Here is a 19,256-nt window from a genome sequence, read left to right on the forward strand (position 1 = left end):
CTAGTGGAGAGTCTTCCTCTGGCTTCACCAGCCAGGAGAGCACAATGGAGCGCTGCAAAACAGGTACACCTACTTCGAAAGCAAATGTAAAGTTTTTATTTAAGTTCTTTGTTATTCATACCGCTGTGCAACTCCTGCTAAAAAAATCCAGCCTTCTGTTCTTAGAGACATGGGAGGGTTATCATGTAATCCTGAGGTGAGGGGATTGTTCCAGACTGGATTTAAAACGCCCCATAGCTCTATTTTCCACCGAAGGAGATTGTTGAGTTTTATTGAGAACAAGATTGAAGTCATGTTGTTTAGACCTAACAACACCAGCAGGATCTCCTGCATTGACCTTTCCTTTCTTGCCTTAAAAAAATAGGTCATCGCTAATTTTGGCGTGCAAATTGATCCTACAACCAAACTTGATAGTTATGTTAACACAGTGGTAAAATCTTGCTGTTGTACTACTTGGGGTAGTATAAAAATAAGCCCCTTTCTGTCAAAAATCATCCATGAGACATTAACGCCTCATCCTGACCGCTAAACTGCACTTTCTGGAATCAGTCAGGCTTCTGTTGGATGCTGGCAGCTGGTTAAAAATGCCACAGGTCGAGTTTTAGGAGGTACAAGCAAACAACAGCAAATTCCACTCATTTTGGCTCCTTGTTTTATTTATGAATTCCTTTTAAAATTATTTTACTTGATCTTAAGTCTCTCTCAGGCCAGTAGATGAGATACTTGTAACTCAGAGGTGATACTTTTTCTGTTAAGCTGCAAAACTGTAAAAAGCTTGATCTCACATGAGGGCAAGCATGGTCTTTAAATCTTGTTTAAAAACACTTTTGGCTTTTGATACATTGAGGTCTGTGACCTCAGTTTTATTTAATATTAGTTTAACTTGTCTTTTACTCATTTCCGAACTTTTCCGGCTTGCCATTGTTTGTCTTTTATTTTTCGGTTTCATTTTGTCAGCCTTACTGTTTTTAAGGTGCTTTATATATAGAATATAGTATAGAATATAAGTAGAATGTTATTGTTAGACATGTATTTCAGTTTGTCTTTAGTTACAGCTACTGCTCCAAGCAGTGTCTTTATTGGGGGAGAACAAAGTACACTAATCAGAACTCACAGGCATCCTGCAGCATAGAGTTTAGTTACTAAATAAACTTTTCCTATGCACATCAACAGTAAAGAAATGGCTTCTTCACCTAAAACCTCCATATTGTTTTTAATACATTTGTTTAATGAGTTTAAAGATTGATTGCATGCAGCGTTATAGGTTGAGACTTCTCAGATTGCTTTCTGAATTTGCGCTGTAGAACTGGGATATGAGGTTTTGAGTTATCTTGTGCAGGGGGAGTTCCGTGTTTAAATGTGCGATAAGTATTTAATCCTCTTTATCAACCATTGGCGTTCAGTGTAATTTATTTAATCCTCTATGTGCGTGTTTTCTGTTAGAGCCCCTCTGGCATGTCCCAGCATCATCGTCTCGAGGACCAGGTGGCGGAGGGGGGCAAAGGAGAATAACCAGACAGGATGTCCCGGCCAAAGACTCTCCAAACAGACACTCAAAGGTCAGACTCCTCATCAGCTGGTTTCATTTGTTCATCTGTTGCCTTCCTGGCCTCCTTTGCTGACTGAGTTTGCCTGTCTGTGTTCCTGGCGTGCTCCACAGGGTGAGGCTCAGTACTCCAGCCACTCCAGCAGCAATACGTTGTCCAGTAACGCGTCCAGCAGCCACAGCGATGAACGCTGCTTTGACGGTGGACCTGGAGGAGAGCGGGTAGGCGGCGGATTTCTTGGTGACCCGGCCGAACCTGACCCCGACCTTCTTCACAAAGGGGGCTCCAATGACAGCGGCATTGAGGCCTCCACACACTACAACCACACTCACCGTGGAAACAAGACCAGCAACCAGCCCCATAAACCCATGCACCCCTCCGCGACCTACAGCGGCTTTCCAGAGCTGTCAATGGGAAGGAGCAGCAACGGGGGAGAGTCGAAGAGACGAGAGTCTTCACCCATTATCCCAGCCGATCAGAACAAAGGGTACATATCGAAGACGTTCCCACTTCCCGGCTCTAGTGCTGAAAAAATGGATGCTTTCAAATCCCGGTAAGAGTCAGGCTCTCATTTTAAATACTGAAAACTGTCTATAGCACTGTTAGTCAGTCATCCTTCCTTCAGCATTTCCATTGCATTTAGATGAGCTGTGTGAAAACTACAGCAGCATAATCCTTGTAAAACGTACAGATGATCATGAGATCTGTTGCATTAGCGATGTTACTGCGAGCCTGACATAAACCGTTACAGTCATTTAACACACACACACACTTGGTTCTGGATTAAAGCAATCATTATTTAAAACCAGAGGGTCACCAACTCTAAATCTGCAGCTCCTGACCATTACAGCATATTTTAATAACAGCTTTTCTTCTTTTTTTGTCATTTAAAAATAAAAAACGTCTAAATAATTTCAAGGATAGTTAGTTATTTTCTCTTTTCTTCTACCAATGCTTTTCACTTCTTCGTAAAACGTGAAGACAGTCTCTTTCCATTCTTTATGTATCTTAAAAAAAAAAAAAAACATCTTTATCAGCTCTTTAATTGAGTTAAATACCACACAGATGGTCAATAGATTTGACAGTTTCTATCTATATGAAAGATAAATACGGTCTTATTTACTGGACAGAAAGTAAAACCTTATTGTAGAGAAGCAGTTATGATGATGAAGGGATGCAGAGATAAAATGTTGAACTGTTGTTGCAGATTTTGGCAGATTCTTATTTGTCCTTGAAATCATATAAGAAAATATAATAACCCCAATGACAATGTTTTTTCAGGCCCTCTGCCAAAATTGGTCCTTTATTTTTAATATTAGGAGCCGAGGCAAAGTCTCGTAGAGCAGTCACTTTAAAACGAGCCTTTCATTTTAAAACACAGACAAATTAATCTAGCATTATATCTTATAGCATTGAAATAAAAAAAACTGCAGTTTCCATGTGTTAAATCTAGAGAACATAGATCCTTTCTTTGACCCCAAAAACCCGTTCAAATCCATCATATTCCCCTGACAAACAGGTTGAATGCACAAACAGATGATTTCTTATTAGACTTATTAAATCTTATTAGAACATGAGGTCATTATAATTCAGCCTTCGTGATGCCAGCTGAAAATCCTGCTCACTCTCATTCTCTGGAAGCTTCAATAATCTGCAGACATGTCTGCAGGTCACAGACAATACAGTTTCCTTTAAAACAGCTTCTTATGCTTCCTCTGATTTCATTTTTAAACACCTTTCTGACACTGAAAATGTGTTCTTCAGTACAATTTCCACACCAAATATAGCTACTTCCTTTAAAGAAACTCAAAAAATATTTCAAAGACATTTTCATCCATTCTACGTTTGGTTTTTGTTATTGTTGCATGTTTTGCCAACATTACTGTTTCTGACCATGTTAAGCATCACCATTAGCAATAGTAAGTGTTACCTGTCTGTCTTCAAAGGTCCTTCACCCCGCAGGGCTACAAGACGCCAACAGCAGAGAAGGCACGACCTGTTCGAGCCTCTACGGCGATGCCAACCTCGGCTCAGATGGGCCCCGCTTCTTTATCAAGCTCCGCCCCCAAGGCGTTTTACAGGAAGAGCAAACCGAGCAGTCATCAGACAGAAGAGACCAGCACATCTTCTTCAGACACGACCACGGCTTCCAGTTCTGACAGCAACAACAAGAAGTAAGATCAACTCTGTGAACTCTGGCTTTAAAAAAAAAATCTCTTCAGAACTGTTTGCATGAAACTTCAACTTTAAACAAGAGCTTTTCCTCACTTTTACTCTGCAAGCTTTTAGGTCTGGTCAATAGTCACGTTTTCCTGTGGTGAGATGCTTCAAGGTGCTTTCATTTATATAGAAAAACAAGATATCCTTCGCCTTTATTTCAGCAGGCAGGTGGATACAAATTCAAAGAACGTGTTTGGGCAACCTCGGCTCCGAGCATCGCTGAGAGACCTCCGATCTCCACGTCGGACATACAAGAGCACCATCGAGGACGACCTGAAGAAACTTATCATCATGGACAACCCCGGTGAGATGCAGCCATCTGATCCGGTAAGAAGCACACTTCAACGCTACACTTGTGTCTTGCCTTCTGCTACATGTCTGACCTCTGTGACTCTTCTTCCTCCAGTCTCCCAGACACACGCTGCAGCGCACATTTTCAGACGAGTCCCTCTGCAGCGGGCGCAGAGAGGCCGCCTTCGCCTGCTCTGAGAGCCAAACCAACCCCGGTGACGTACTGTTCACCTGTACGCTGCCCACACGCAAACACTCGAGCTCCATTAACAACTCCAACCACTCACATAGTAAAAAGAGTGAGTTTAATAACTGATCACACCTTCTGCCAGGGTTTGCTTTCTTCCTGTAGCTCATTGGCTACTCTTTCCTGCTCTCCTCAGTGCCGCTGTCTGCGTCAGAGTTGTCCCTGATGGAAATGAGAGACAAAGTTCCTCCCCTGAGGAGACTCGACCCGGGGCTGATGCCGCTCCCTGACACTGCCAGTGGACTGGAGTGGTCCAGCCTGGTCAATGCTGCAAAAGCCTTTGAAGGTGAGAAAGGGGGCTTGACCTTTTTCACATGTTGTCACATTGCAACCACAAGCTTCAATGCATTGAATGGAAAATAGCTCCTAACTGTGAAGTGGAAGGAAAACGATGTATGGTTTTGCACACGTGAAATCTGAAAAGTGGGACATGCATTTATATTCAGACCCCTTTAGTCTGATACCCTTAAATAGAATCAATTATCAGTAAATTATCAGTAGGCTCCACTGGTGTGAACATCTAAACAACATCATGAAGACCAAGGAACACAGCAGAAAGGTCAGGGAGAACTTTAAAATTGGATTACGTTTAAAAACAATATCCTGACAGCTCTGCACAGTTCATCGCCTGAAAATGCAAAGAGGCTGGCAGAAGTGCAAGGCTAACAAGAAATAACCTCCAACTAAACTGACAGGCTGGGCACGGACAACATTGATGAGAGAAGAGGCCAAGAGACCAGTGGTAACTCTGGAGGAGCAGTAGAGGTCAACAGCTCAGGTGGGAGAATCTGAGTGGCAAAAGAAAGCCAAAAGATTTTTGTTGATTTTTTTTGTTTGCAGTTGGCTACAAGTCATGAAGAGGGAACAGCAAACGTTGAAGCAAGTTCTCTGGCCAGATGTTTAACCTTGCATGTAAAACACTAACATTCTCCAGAGTATGCCAGTGACAAATTGTGGCAGCGTCATGCTGTGGCATAAGATGGTTTAAGCTAAATCCAGGGCAGTGCTGGAAGAAAGCCTGAGGCTGCGAAAGACTTGAGACTGGGGTGGAGGTCCACCTTCCAGCAGGACAGTGCAGTAGGGTGGTTCAGGTCAAGGCATATTCATGTGTGGAGTGGCCCTTTCAACATCCAGACCAAAAAAAAATGGTGTTCACAGATGCTCTTCATCCATTCTGACTGAACTTGAGCTGTTACCTAAGAATAATGAGCAGAAATTTCAATCTCTGGATGAGCAAAACTTGGAAAGACATGCCACCAAAGACCTGCAGCTGTGACCACAGCAAAAGGTGGTTCTACAAAGAGTTGGCTCAGGGGGGCTGAATTCAAATGCATGCAACAATATTGTGATTTTTGTTTGTAAAAAAAAGTTGAAAACCATGTGTCCTTTAATCTTTCTCCTCACAGTTATGCACTACTTGTGGCGTTGGTCTAGCACATATAATCCCAATAAAATATATTAAAATTTGTGGTTGTAACGTGACAAAATGTGAAGTATGAATAATTTCAGAAGGCACTGTGAAGCATCTGTGAGGAAATACCCCTGGGAAAAAGATGAGGTCCAGGCATTCATCCTCATCTCTGCTTCCCAGTCCCTGGTTCTGTTCTTGGTCGGCCTGCTCTCCCTCGAGAGCCACAAAACCCAACCAACAACAAGAAAACGCTTAATCCTTACCTGCTGTCAGCTCCACCTATGAAGATCACTGTGTCTTACCTCTGTGTAAAAAAAAAAGACCCTTTCATGGAGCGTTTTGAACACGTGATCACATTTCTCTGCTGTTGTTTTCAGTTATCTGTGTCATTTAAACAGTTTTTGTCTTTTTAACCGTCTTTTATTTTTATTCTCTATCACTGAGAGAATGCTCTGATTTTTATCTGTGAAAGATGCTTTATAAATAAAATCTCCTGTCTTATTGCAGCACAAAGAGCGGTTTCCCTCTTCTCTCTGACCGAGCCGCAGCTTGGAGGTCCAGAAATGAGGCCGGCTGCCAGTCCAGTTCAGTTTACCACTCCTCAGACACCACGGACCACACCAACGTTCAGTGGGTGGGTCTGCCAAAGCGATCAGCACACTCACTCAATTGTCATGTCTTCTATTGGTTTGTAGGCCATGTTTTAGTGCTGTCACCTTGTGGTTTATTTTATCACTGGATTTTGAAGCGACAGCCAGGCTTTTTACCCATTATATTCTCATTTGTAAAGACTGTGTTGTAGAAACAACTTCAGCTTCTCGTGCATTTGTCCTTCTAATGAGCTGCAGATATAGGGAGGTTTCAGTTAGCTTTCTAGGAAGTTCACCTACCAGGAAAACATTTCATTCCTGATTAACAGTAATGTTAGGATCAGAGGGTGCATTTGACTGAATCTGACACTAACATTTACTGTGTGTGTTTCCAGAGATGAGGCGTCCAATGATTTGTCGGGTCGGCTCAACCAACTTGAAGTGATGCTAAAACAACTGAACAATGATCTAGAGAAGGTAAGACTTGAAAATATTCTACAGTTTTCAAACCAGTTGATGATAGTAGTGTTACACGCAAACCCTCAAATGATTTTCTGGATATTATTGCACGTTGCAAAAGGATTGATACCTTTTGAACTTTTACAGGTTTTGTAACCGTTCAGCCACAAACTTCAGTGTCTTTATTGTGATTTTATAATAGACCAACACAAAGTTGTGTATAACTGAAGTGGAAGGAAAATTATACATGCTATCGTTTTAGTATGCGAAAAGTGTCACTTTCATTTGTTTTTACCCTAAGAACTCTAAATTAAACCTAGTGGCTGCAGAAATCACCTACTTGGTAAATAAAATCCACCTGTGTGTAATTTATTCTCAGTATAAATCCGTGCAAGCCTCAGATGGTCTGTTAGAGAACATTAGAGAACAAACAGCATCATGAAGACCAAGGAACACAGCAGACAGGTCAAGGAAGAAGTTGTGGAGATATTTAAAACAAGGTTATGTTAATAAACAATATACTAACAGAGCACAGTTTAATCCATCTTGTAAAAATGGAAAGCTAAAGGCAGAATTGCAAACCTACCAACACGTGGCTGTCCACCTAATCTGACCGGTTGGGCAGAGAATCCACAGCTCAGGTGGAAGAATCTGGTGACAGGACAACTAGTTGTGTACAAATCTGGGCTTCATGTGGCAAGAAGAAGAAAAAACATTGTTGAAAGAAGGATATCAGAAGTCCCATTTGTGGTTTGCCACAAGCCATGGTGGTGACACAGCAAACATGTAGAAGAAGTGTTGTGGTCAGATAAGACTTGGAACGTTTTGGTCTGCACGCAAAACACTAACACCATATGTAACCCCAAACAGACTGTGTCCATTGTGAAACACGGTGGTGGCAGCATTAGGCTGTGGGATGCTTTTCTTTGGCAGGAACAGGAAACTGGTCAGCACTGATGAGAAGATTAATGAAACTCAATAAAGGGCAGTCCTGGAGGAAATCCTGTTGGAGGCTGCAGGAGCCCTGAGACTGAGGTGGAAGGTCACCTTCCAGCAGGACAGCAACCCTAAACATTCAGCCAGAGCTTCAATTAGAATGGCCCAGTCAAAGTCCAGACCTAAATTCAATTAAGGGTCTATGGCGAGATGTTAAATTGATGCTCAGAGATGCTCTCCACTCAGTCTGACTAAGCTAATATATTACAAAGAATTGTGGATAAAGATTTCTGTCTCTATATGTACAAATCTGGTGGAAACACACCCCAAAAGACTTGCAGCTGTATTTACCGTGAAAATGTGGTTCTACAAGCTATTGGCTCAGCAGAGTTCAATACAAATTTATTTTTAATTCATTAAAAACAAATAATACATTTCTTTTCACTTTGCAACTGTGCCCTCTTTTCAGAGGGTCTTTATGCTAGACTAACACATAGTTTACCACAACAGTACACTGAAGTTTGTGGTGGTAATGGGACACAATTAAAAAGTTTAAGATGTATGAATACTTCTGCAAGGCTCTGTGTTCCTCAGCAGGAGAGTCATTTCCCAGTTTTTTGATTTCCAGGAGAAGCAGGATAAAGTCGTCCTGCTGGCAGAGATGGCAAACCTGAGACAAAATAACCAGCGGCTGCAGGAAGAGAGTCAAACAGCCAGCGAGCAGCTGCGCAAGTTCAACACTATTTTCACCAACCTCAAGACCGGAAGTGACCACGAGGCATAGCCTGTGATGCAGGACGCCAGCTCCCACAGGGAGTAATGGACCAGAACCAGACTGGGGGGTTCAAACTATGAAACATATTTAACTACCCAGTGGACTGCCTTAAAACAGAGACAGTGACAACAGACCACCTGGACTGTAACATACAGCTCTCCCAGAGAGGATGTGTCTGCACCTGTGTGCGCTCTGAGCCCGTTTATTTTTCTAAACTGAAGTGAAAACATCTCATTGGACTCGTGATGCTACTATGCTGGAGGAGTAACCAGGAGAGGAGGTCCTGACTGTTTAAGAGAACACTACATCACCTGGAGAGGCCTAATACTGTTTCTGCAGCAAATCAGCCAAAAAAAAAGAGAGTGCATTTCCCAGAATGCACTGCACGCTGTGGAAGCTCTTCAGATATGAACATATAGATGCCTGTGTGGTACGAATATCATGCATCAATATCATCAACGTCACACTAACCTGCTAAAGTGAGAGGTGTGTGGTGGTAGGAAACTCCTTAAAGGCACTACAGTGTCTGCTTGATGCACCCGGCATTCAAGTCCTTTAGAGAGAGAGAGAGTGTGTGTGTACGTGTGTGTGTGTGTGTGTACGTGTGTGAGAAAACAAACTTGTTTACTGTAACATGAACCTTTCAGGCTCTGTTCTCTAACATGGATGAACTGTGGCTCTCAGATGTGAAACAAGCCATTGTTGCTCTGATCTGAGAAGATGTCATGAAACTAAAACTCAGTGAGACAATAACGTCATATCTTCTAGTTTGGACCTGACTCCCTGTTTTAGCAGCACCAGACGATCATCTCAGACCCAAACGTTCTGGATCTTTGTTTTAACCTCAGTTACTACAGTGTGTCTTTTAAAGAACAGTGATGGCGTTTTGGAGTCCTGCATGTATAGTGTTGCAAAAGACCAAAAGTTTTAGTATTTTATAAGAAGGATAAGTTTACCAGGAAATATTTCACTAACTTTTAGATCAACCTTCAGTTTTCAAGCCTGTAAATGTTGTTTAAGGGCTTAAAAACAGTCCTAAACAACATTTTTAAGGTCAAAGCTCCGTCTGGCTTCTCAGGAGACTAAATGAGCCCAATCCCTCAAAATGCCAGCCTGTCCCTTTAACTTAAATCAGTATGAACCTGAACTGGAATTCACTGAACAACACTGTGTGTGAGCGTGTGTTAACATGGGCATCTCAGTAAATAAAAACCTCAAAAAGTGTTTGTTATATAGATTTAATACTCAGTGATAGAATATTTTGCTGATAGATTTCATGTATGAAACTTGCAGCTAATAAAAACTTAAGTCCGTAAAAGTCAGAAAATTCAAAAATTACAACAAAATAGACTAAAGACAAATAATTTTCATTCAGAAATGTTTTGTCATGGCCACACAATCATGGGGATGACTGCTGGCTTGACTGTTAACTAGCAGACAGTCTTCTGCACCCTCCACAAGCATATTAATGGAACGTTAAGTGGAAGGAAAACGTGTGGAGGATATAGGTGCACAAGAAAAACTTTGAGTTTCACTTTTTGAATTGGATTGCTGTAATAAACTACATTTTTCAATGATATTCTAACTTACTGAAATGCCTTGTTTGGTGTGTGTGTGTGTGTGTGTGTGTCCCGATATGCTATAATGAACCCAAAAAACTATTTATACAACTAGCTTCCCTAATTATGTTGTCTACTATAGCTATTTTCCTACAGAAAGTGTCTTTTTAGGACCCTGGATCTGAGATATTTCTGATAAAAACTTCTTTAGTGAACTTTCCAACCCTCTCAGGTTCTGTGATGCTGTTAAGCGCAGCATCTTCACCATCAGAGATGTTGTGCTGCTGTTTATACTCTCTTCGACGTCCCTTTAATGTTTCTGGTTCGAAGGACTTTTTAAAGATGACGTTGGACCCAGTTTGTTTGCATGTAATCTACAAATTTAAGGGCAAATACGGACTTTTCGACCCGATCTTGTTTATCAACGGCTTACTAATTATTCTCCATGAGATGACTAAGTGCAAACGCTGTGATATTTTAGTTTGTTTCCAATTTTTTATGCTCTCTCGCTGTTAAAACATAACTTGAAATTAGGCATTTCTTCTGCTTGTCTGTGGATAGAAATGCAGCTTGAGCTTTGATGTCACTGATTCTCTCGGATCCTCTGAGATATTCCTCAACTCTAGGTTTAGATTTGACACTTCGACCAACCAGGAAGCAGCTTCAGCCCTCGTGTTTGTAGTGAAGGACACCATCCTGTAGAAAACGTTCTTCCACCCAGCTTTGCAGGTGTTGCTCGAACTTTAGTCTTAATTTCCTGTTTGCTTTTGTGAAAGGGTTGCGGTTTCTTATTTTCTATATATATTAAATATAAATCGGGCTATGAATAATTTTAAGCTATTTAAAGCATACACAACCCCCCTGATGAACAAGTCAGTCATGCATTATTATTGGTAATTTTGTTTAATTGTTAAATATTTTTGTAATTTATTTTTTAACCCATTGACCACCGTTGCAGAGTAGTAAGAGAAGGTACTGTGTTTTAATCGTGATGTTTTACCTCTGATTTCTCTGTGCATCAGGGGTACGTTCAGAAAAAACAAAGCGTTCTGGATTTATTTGGGTTGTAATAACTTGTACATTTGAAAGTGTAAATTATGTTTCCATTATTTTATAAAAAAAATATTAAAAATAACTATGAACACTTGTTTTTTTTTCTCAAATTTTTCCTTTTGATGCAAAATATCTGAAAATGCTTATTTAATCCTGTTAATATACATCTTAGTTTTCTCCCAAGTTTGAATAAATTGCTTCCTTTGCATTTTTCATTTGAAAATCCTGTATTATTTTAAACTCAGATCTTCAGATGTCGAGGTTAAATATCCTGCTTGCAGTGGAAGAGATTTGTATAAACAAACTGCAGAAATTGTCTGAGCAGAAAGAACTGAAGCCCTCGCAGAGCCACAGGCTGATGTTCCAATTCATGCAAAAGGAGCCCCAACCAAGCGGGTTTCTCCACTAAAACCCCTTATGTAATGTTCTGATATTCTCATCCATCAAGACATGCCTGCTTGCAGCCTAACAGGGCTTTGATTGGAGTAACTGCCTTCTGGAAGTCTGGATTTTCTTTTTTCCTAGAAGTTCGCCCCATATTTACCCAGACCTATAAAAATAGTGTTAGTGGCGGTGAAGGCCTTCGACTCAAAGCTTGATGTTTAAAATCACTCCTCAGCGTGTCCTTCAGCTCTGCAGAGGCTTGGTAACAAGTTATTGAGAAAGGATGCATCTAAAAGCTCTGGAGGACTGGAGTTACTTTACTGTTTGTATCCAGTCATGCAGTGACAGGAAGCATTCAGTGTTAAGATGCAAAATAAAACCAGTTACATTTTGTTTTATTGCAAATTTATTTCCATTTCAAACAAAATTCTTTTTTTTTCCCACTGCAGTAAACATAGTTGATAAAATTAATCCTATAAACGTTAGGAAACATCAGAAATCCACCTAGGTGAAAGAACAAGTATGAAGAGCTAAGAGGAGCATTTCTAACATGAGGCACAGCTTCAAGTCTCAGCAGGTGTGCCTACAGGACAGAGGAGCGCCCTAAGATCCACACATGAGGCACTCGTCTCTGTTCTCCAGAGAGCAAACCATGGCGGCTTTGTTCCTGTCCTTGATCTCCTGCTCCAAGACCCTGCTCTGCTGACCCTCCTTCAGCTTCTCCTTGTTCAGGGTGAACTGGATGGGGTTGGCGGCGGGCTTCGTCCTCAGGTAGTACATTCCCGTCTTTAAACCCTGTCAGGAAAAAGCCGGGTAAATTCAGACTTAAATACAGTCCAAGATATTCTCATACACTATAGAAAACCACCATTTTCCCCCTCGGAACTTTAAATCAGACTAAACTTTTCTTTAAAATGTCTATTTTTTTAAAATTCCTGAATAATTGAGAAACAGACTCAACTTTCCTTGAACTAAGAAGTTTACACTGATTTTCTTTCTCTTTGGTAGAACTGCATTTTAAACTCTGGCTTGCATATCCTGCCACAAGCTTCTTGTGTAGTTTGCTGGAAATTTGTCCCATTCCTCGTGACAGAACTGGTGAAACCGGGTCAGGTTTGTCAGCTGCCTTGCTTTGACATTTAGCTTTTCAGCTCTGGCTATTTGTGCCCGAGCTCAAACTTCCTGGCTGATGTCATTAAATGCTTCAATATTTCTATATCGTGTTCTTTCTTCCTGATGCCTCTGCAGCGAAACGACCACTAAACATGATGCTGCCACCTCCGTACTTCACAGCTGGGATGTGTTCTCAGACTTGTTTGAACAGATGAACTTGGCACCTTGAGGCATCTGGAGCTTGTACCCAAGGATGAAAAAGGATGTCAAATGGGAAGCGGTGTGTTTGGAGGTGTTACCATAAAAATACATCCCCAGGTGTGCCTCCATTTAACTCAAATGTTGAGAACTGACCTATTGGAAGCTCACTAAGCCATGACATCATCATCATCTGGGCTTTCCCAGTAAACATTTTTCCCTAAAACAGGAAATGTTTAGTCTGATTTACTGTTTGAAACAAAGTTCTGTGTATTTTCATCTAATTTGTGTAAACATCTGGTTTTAACTGTAACGTCTCTCTGGCTTCTTTGGGACTTGCCTGCTTCCAGCCGTAGAAGTGCATGCTGGTCAGTTTCCCGTAGTTCGGCTCTGCGATGTGGATGTTCAGAGACTGGCTCTGATCGATGAAGGCACCGCGGTCTGCAGCCATCTTCAGGATGGTCTTTTGGGAGATTTCCCAAACGGTCTTATACAGCTGCTTCAGATCATCTGGAATCTCACTGATGTCCTGTCAAAATAAAACACCAAACGTCTTAGTAACTGCAGGTGAAAGGGGTTCGTTCCTGGGTTGCATTTCATTAGCGTGAACCGACACCTGAATGGATCCGTTGCTTGCGATCAGCTTGTTCTTCATCTCCTCGTTCCACAGCCCCTGCTCCGTCAGATCCTTCAGAAGGTGAGGGTTCACAATCTGGAACTCTCCGGAGAGGACCCTGCGGGTGTAGATGTTGCTCGTGTAGGCCTCAATGGACTCGTTGTTGCCCAGGATCTGGGCTGTGGAAGCTGTGGGCATGGGGGCCAGCAGCAGGCTGTTCCTCACGCCGTGTTTGGCGATCTTCTCTTTGAGCAGCTTCCAGTCCCACAGGTCGGTTGGAGTCTTGTCCCACATGTCGTACTGGAGGATGCCCTTGCTGACGGGCGAGCCTTCGTACGTCTCGTAGGGGCCGAGCTCTGCCGCCAGCTCGCAGCTGGCCTCCAGGGCAGCATAGTAGATGGTCTCGAAGATCTGGATGTTGAGCAGCTGAGCCTCAGGACTTTCGAATGGATGCCGCATCAGGATGAAGGCATCCGCCAAACCCTGGACTCCGATGCCGATCGGCCTGTGGCGCTTGTTGGACCTCTCGGCTTCAGGAACTGGGTAGTAGTTGATGTCGATGATCTTGTTCAGGTTTTTCACGATTACTTTGGTGACAGAGGCCAGTTTCTTAAAGTCAAAAGTCCGTTCATGTGTGACGTACATGTTGAGGGCAACGGAGGCCAGGTTACAGACCGCCACCTCATCATTGCTGCTGTACTCCACCACCTCCGTGCAGAGGTTGCTGCATTTGATGGTGCCCAGGTTCTGCTGGTTGCTCTTCCTGTTGCAAGCGTCCTTGTAGAGCATGTACGGCGTTCCGGTTTCAGTCTGGGACTCAATGATAGCATACCACAGCTGCTGAGCCTTCACCACCCTCTTCACCCTCCCTTCTTTCTCATATTTAGTATAGAGCTTCTCGAACTCCTCCCCCCAGCACTCATCCAGCCCGGGACACTCATTGGGACACATCAAGGACCAGTCCTGGTTGGCCTCCACTCTCTTCATGAACAGGTCGGGGATCCACAAGGCGTAGAACAGGTCTCTGGCTCTCTGCTCCTCCTTTCCTGTGTTCTTCTTCAGCTCCAGGAAGTCGAACACGTCAAAGTGCCACGGCTCCAGGTACATGGCGAAGGCTCCGGGTCTCTTGTTGCCGCCCTGGTCGACATAGCGAGCGGTGTTGTTGTAAACTCTCAGCATCGGGACCAGCCCGTTGGAGTTGCCATTGGTGCCGGCGATGTAGCTTCCCGTTGACCTGATGCAGCTCACTGCCACGCCGATCCCACCAGCGGATTTGGAAATAAGGGCGCACTGCTTCAGGGTGTCATAGATGCCCTCGATGCTGTCGTCCTTCATGGTGAGCAGAAAGCAACTGGACAGCTGCGGCCGGTTGGTTCCGGCGTTGAAAAGGGTCGGAGAGGCGTGGGTGAACCACTTCTCTGACAGCAGGTTGTAGGTCTCGATGGCAGCGTCAATATCTTTCCCGTGGATCCCGACAGACACCCTCATGAGCATGTGCTGCGGGCGCTCGGCCACTTTCCCGTTGATCTTCAGCAGATAAGAGCGCTCCAGAGTCTTGAACCCGAAGAAGTTGTAGGAGAAATCTCTGTCGTAAATTATGGAGGAATTGAGGCGGTCTTTGTTCTCCAGAACGATGTCGAGCGTCTGTTTGGAAATCATGGGGGAGTGGCTTTTGTTCAGGGGGTTGATGTAGTTGTACAGGTCTTCCATCACGTCACTAAACACCTTCTTGGTCTCCTTGTGCAGGTTGGAGACAGCAATCCGTGCGGCGAGAATGGCATAGTCAGGATGTTTGGTGGTCAGGGTGGCCGCAATCTCTGCAGCTAGTGTGTCTAGCTCCACGGTGGTGACGCCGCTGTACAAACCCTGGATCACCTTCATGGTGATCTGAGTCGGATCCACAAAGTCTGCGTTCAGCCCGTAACAAAGCTTCTGTATGCGGGAGGTGATTTTATCAAACATGACGCGCTCCTGGCGTCCATCTGAAAGATACAAAAAAACATTTCAGGTTAAAGAACTATTTTCTGTTGATGTGCGCAGATGAACTTTAGTCCTTGAGGCAGACACCCTGTCTACTTTTAAGGCTAGGCTTAAAACTTTCCTTTTTGATAAAGCTTATAGTTAGAGTGGCTTAGTTTATCCTGAGCTATCTTCCTTATTTTTTACCTCCGTCTTCTTCCCTCCCTGTTGGATGGAGTAAGGGGGAGTCAGGTTTAGCCTAAACCGGCTCAGTTATAGTTGAGGTGCAAACACACCCTCCATATCTGCTACCTGTATGACCCCTTCTCTTTTCCAATGGTTATAATCAGTCTGACAGAGAGAGGTATCCCAATCCTTGTGGTTTTTAGTATAACAATGACCATCAGTGGGACCCTTTGTGGGGTTCCTTGAGACGACATTGTTGTAAATAAGCGCCGTTTAGCTAAATAATCTGAACTGAAACTATCTGTGTAGTTATGCTGCTATAGGCTTAGGCTGCTGGAGGACATAATGACCACTTTCACCCTCTTTGCTACATTCTCACACTACTCTCCAATTTTGCATTATTTGCTGTTATTTCAGCTTTTAACTTTATGTTCTCTCTTTTCTCTTCCTAGAAGCTACACCTGGCCTGGCTCTGTGTCTGCCTGTGACACCTTTCTGGAGAGGGGAATCGTTCGAGCTTCTGCTGCCAACAACTTAATGCTCACCCTCTACCGATGATCCACATAGCCCTGTCTTTTAGTGTTAAACCCTTTCTCTCTCCTAGACATGGCGATTGACTGAGCTTAACTATAACTAACTCTATGTGCTCTCTTTCAGACTCTAACCTTGAAAACTGGCTCAGAGTTGATCTGTTCTTTCTTTCTAGATGAAACATCTAAAGGAGCTACATCCATTAACATTTACTTTTCCTTCCCATAGAAAGTACTCCTGGATCAGTGCTTCTGTGTTCTCTTTGTGTCTCTGTTCTGTTCTGCTCTGCTCTGTTCTCTCAAACCCCCAGTCGGTCGTGGCAGATGGCCGCTCACACTGAGCCTGGTTCTGCTGGAGGTTTCTTCCTGTTAAAAGGGAGTTTTTCCTCTCCACTGTCGCTACATGCATGCTCAGTATGAGGGATTGCTGCAAAGTTAACGCCAGTGACTGTCCACTGTCTCTACATGCTCATCCAGGAGGAGGGAATGCTGCAAGTCTCTGACTGGATGCAATCTGCTGGGTTTCCTTAGATAGAAAAACGTTTTATCCAATTTGAATAAATAACTGAATCTGACTGCACTGCTCAATGATTAGGATTAATAGGAATATATGTACCTGACTGTTGTGAAATGCCTTGAGACAACATGTGTTGTGAATTGGCGCTATATAAATAAAACTGAATTGAACTGTTTTTGTCAAAGAAACTGATTTTTATTTTGTTTATCTGCATCTATTTCCTGACTTGAGCCATTGGTGGAGCTTTGCAACCACTATGAGAACTCAGCCTTTCTTTCAGCATGCAGAGCACTCCTGTAATCAGCACAGGTGGCCACTCAAACGGAGCCAGGTTCTGTTGAAGGTTACTTCCTGTTACTGAGCAATGGTTTCTCCCCACTGTTACCTCATGCTTGCTGAGGATGAGGGTTTGCTGCAAAATCACCGCAATCGACTGGGCTTAGGTAGTTTTTTTTTTTTTTTTTTTTTGTCACCGCTATAATTTGAACTTAATTGGACGTGAATCTCTTTACGGAAATGGGCTGAACCAGATGACTATATATTGTATGAGTTGCCATCTGTTGCAACAGAACAAGCAGGGCACTGTCACACATTTCCTATCAAATACCATAAGATGCAAATAATCTAATGTCTTTTATTCATGACAATCAGATTTCATGGAATCAATTCAAGGTAGATGTAGCCTTTCAGGATCAATTCAGATGCGGAAGTTACTCTTAGGAAAGTAAAAAAGTGAAAGTTTTCCGTTTAAACTTTCATGTTTTTCAGGAGCGGGTCCAGTTTATCTGAGCAGAGCACAGCTGGCCCAGACTGTGGCGGTGCGGTCCACTCTGACTCAGGAATAGCTACCCTTCATTTTTGGCGCCATCTGGAACAAAGGCTCATTTCTGCCTCCATAAACAAAGACAGATGAGCTCTGGCTACTTTTCAGCGTGTGCTTGTTGAACAGGTTGTTATTTAATGTAAAACCCGGAGAGGAATAAGTCAGTTAAGTCTGCTGGTTTACCCTCTAAAGTTGGCAGTTAGTTTAGCAATGCACCTGCTAGCGCGATCTGGCTATCTCAGACAGGATAAAACTCTTTCCATGGCCTCTAAACCTGCATTTTTAGTGTAAAGCCTCCTTGTCAGATAATCAGAGCCTACAGATGAGTCGCCATCATTCCTGAATCTCATAAACAGCTGATGACTAAAGCAGCAGAGCTACCTAAGGCCGAGTTCACACTGCTTAGCTCACAAAACTCACCTCTTTTGATCACAAACATCATGGTGAAAGGTTGTGTTCCCCGTCTCCTGGGATAACGGTAGACCAAAGTTGAACTTCTCCGCGGCTTCACGACGTGCAGGTGGACGCAGACTCTTCAGGTTTGCAGAAGAACCCGCGAAAGACTCCTGAAAATCCCGCTAACGCCGAATTTGTACAGAAGGCGTCACCAGAAAAGTTGGATAAGCGTGGGCCAATCAGCAGCAAGAGGTGGTTCTTCTTCTTCTTCTGTGTTGTTTTTTGGCAGTTGGCAAATAACTTGAAGATGTGCATTACCGCCACCGACTGGTATGGAGTGTGGTTCTTCATGGTTTTAAATCTTATTTACTATTACAACAATCAAATTTTATTTATTAATTTAGTGCTTTTGAAAAATCTAATTATAATTTGAATATGTTTGCTACCTAAACTTCTTTGCAAAGTATCTCTCAATATAAAATTTTCTTTAATACCTACAAATTCTCTCCTTAAAATTGTTCTTTCTTGTTCATATTTCTGACACTTCAATATTACATGTTCTATTGTTTCCTCCTCTCCACAATAATCACATTTTCCTGTATTATGTTTCTTTATCTTGAACAATGTAGATTTAAGTCCTGTATGTCCTATTCTTAATCTTGTAATTAATCTTTCCTCTTTTCTACTCCTTCCTGTTCTTACTTCTCCTACTATCTTGTTGATTCTGTAAAACCATCTTCCTTTCTTTTCTTCATCCCACCTTTTTTGCCACTCTTTCCTGATTCTCTGTTTAATTATATTTCTTGCCTCTGACCTACTAATATTTATTATAAAGCTAATGTTGTTTTGTGTTGCCTTCTTTGCCATCCTGTCCGCCTTCTCATTCCCTCCAACTCCTACATGTGCTGGTACCCATAAAAACACCAATATTAATCCCATTCTTTGTATTCTAAATAAAGTATGTTTTATTTCCAACAAAATGTCTGGTCTACCCTCTGAATGATTATGTTTTAAACTTAATAATGCTGAACTTGAGTCTGAACAAATGATTGTTTTTAATGGTTTTATATCCTCCACCCACTGCACTGCTAACAATATTGCTAATAATTCTCCTGAATATACTGATAATCCATCTGTAATTCTTTTTCCTACTTTTATTTTAAATTCTGGTATTACAAATGCTACTCCTATTTTTTCATCTGTTTTTGATGCGTCTGTGTAAATCTGGACATAATGATAGTAATTGTTTATATATTCCTGTATTATACTTGAATCTAATCTACATTTTGGATCCTTTTTCTTTTCCATCAACGCCATATCCACCACTGCTTCTGGTAACAGCCACGGTGGCACTATTGGCAAAGGCAACATTGAACTTATTTCTTTTTCATATATTTGAAATTCTTCTGCTATATTATTGATAATCCAACCAAAACTCTTAACTTG

The 19,256-nt window shown here is 42.4% G+C and overlaps 2 protein-coding genes across 2 annotated transcripts in view; one reads left to right on the top strand and one right to left on the bottom strand.

Moving 5' to 3' along the window:
• sipa1l3 (signal-induced proliferation-associated 1 like 3) overlaps positions 1-11,182 on the top strand; it is a 101,606-nt gene extending 90,424 nt beyond the window's left edge. Inside the window, exons 15-24 of the mRNA XM_047391701.1 lie at positions 1-63; positions 1,444-1,559; positions 1,661-2,100; positions 3,494-3,721; positions 3,929-4,094; positions 4,174-4,357; positions 4,442-4,591; positions 6,224-6,350; positions 6,702-6,783; positions 8,330-11,182. The exon at positions 1-63 is cut by the window's left edge and continues 62 nt beyond it. Coding sequence (XP_047247657.1) covers positions 1-63; positions 1,444-1,559; positions 1,661-2,100; positions 3,494-3,721; positions 3,929-4,094; positions 4,174-4,357; positions 4,442-4,591; positions 6,224-6,350; positions 6,702-6,783; positions 8,330-8,485 — 1,712 coding nt within the window. The 3' untranslated portion in view covers positions 8,486-11,182. The remainder of the gene's footprint in view (positions 64-1,443; positions 1,560-1,660; positions 2,101-3,493; positions 3,722-3,928; positions 4,095-4,173; positions 4,358-4,441; positions 4,592-6,223; positions 6,351-6,701; positions 6,784-8,329) is intronic.
• Positions 11,183-11,860: 678 nt separating this feature from the next.
• Positions 11,861-18,026, bottom strand: LOC124884647 (ribonucleoside-diphosphate reductase large subunit). Its single transcript, XM_047392680.1, has 4 exons — positions 17,835-18,026; positions 13,400-15,381; positions 13,124-13,312; positions 11,861-12,267 (listed from the first exon to the last, which is right to left on the bottom strand). Exons 1-4 carry the CDS (start codon positions 17,854-17,856, stop codon positions 12,076-12,078), a joined length of 2,385 nt encoding a protein of 794 aa, XP_047248636.1. The 5' UTR covers positions 17,857-18,026; the 3' UTR covers positions 11,861-12,075.
• Positions 18,027-19,256: the final 1,230 nt, after the last annotated feature.

This window comes from Girardinichthys multiradiatus, chromosome 18 (assembly GCF_021462225.1).
Source record: "Girardinichthys multiradiatus isolate DD_20200921_A chromosome 18, DD_fGirMul_XY1, whole genome shotgun sequence".
In the NCBI taxonomy this organism is placed as follows: Eukaryota; Metazoa; Chordata; class Actinopteri; order Cyprinodontiformes; family Goodeidae; genus Girardinichthys; species Girardinichthys multiradiatus.

Bases quoted from the DNA above. Each gene is read 5' to 3' on its own strand.
- LOC124884647 (XM_047392680.1), bottom strand. From the start codon at position 17,856: ATGATGTTTGTGATCAAAAGAG. The intron at 13,313-13,399 runs GTGTCGGTTCAC...TTATTTTGACAG, and splicing joins CAAGCAACGGATCCATTCAG to GACATCAGTGAGATTCCAGA. The intron at 12,268-13,123 runs GCAAGTCCCAAA...TTTTCCTGACAG, and splicing joins ACTTCTACGGCTGGAAGCAG to GGTTTAAAGACGGGAATGTA.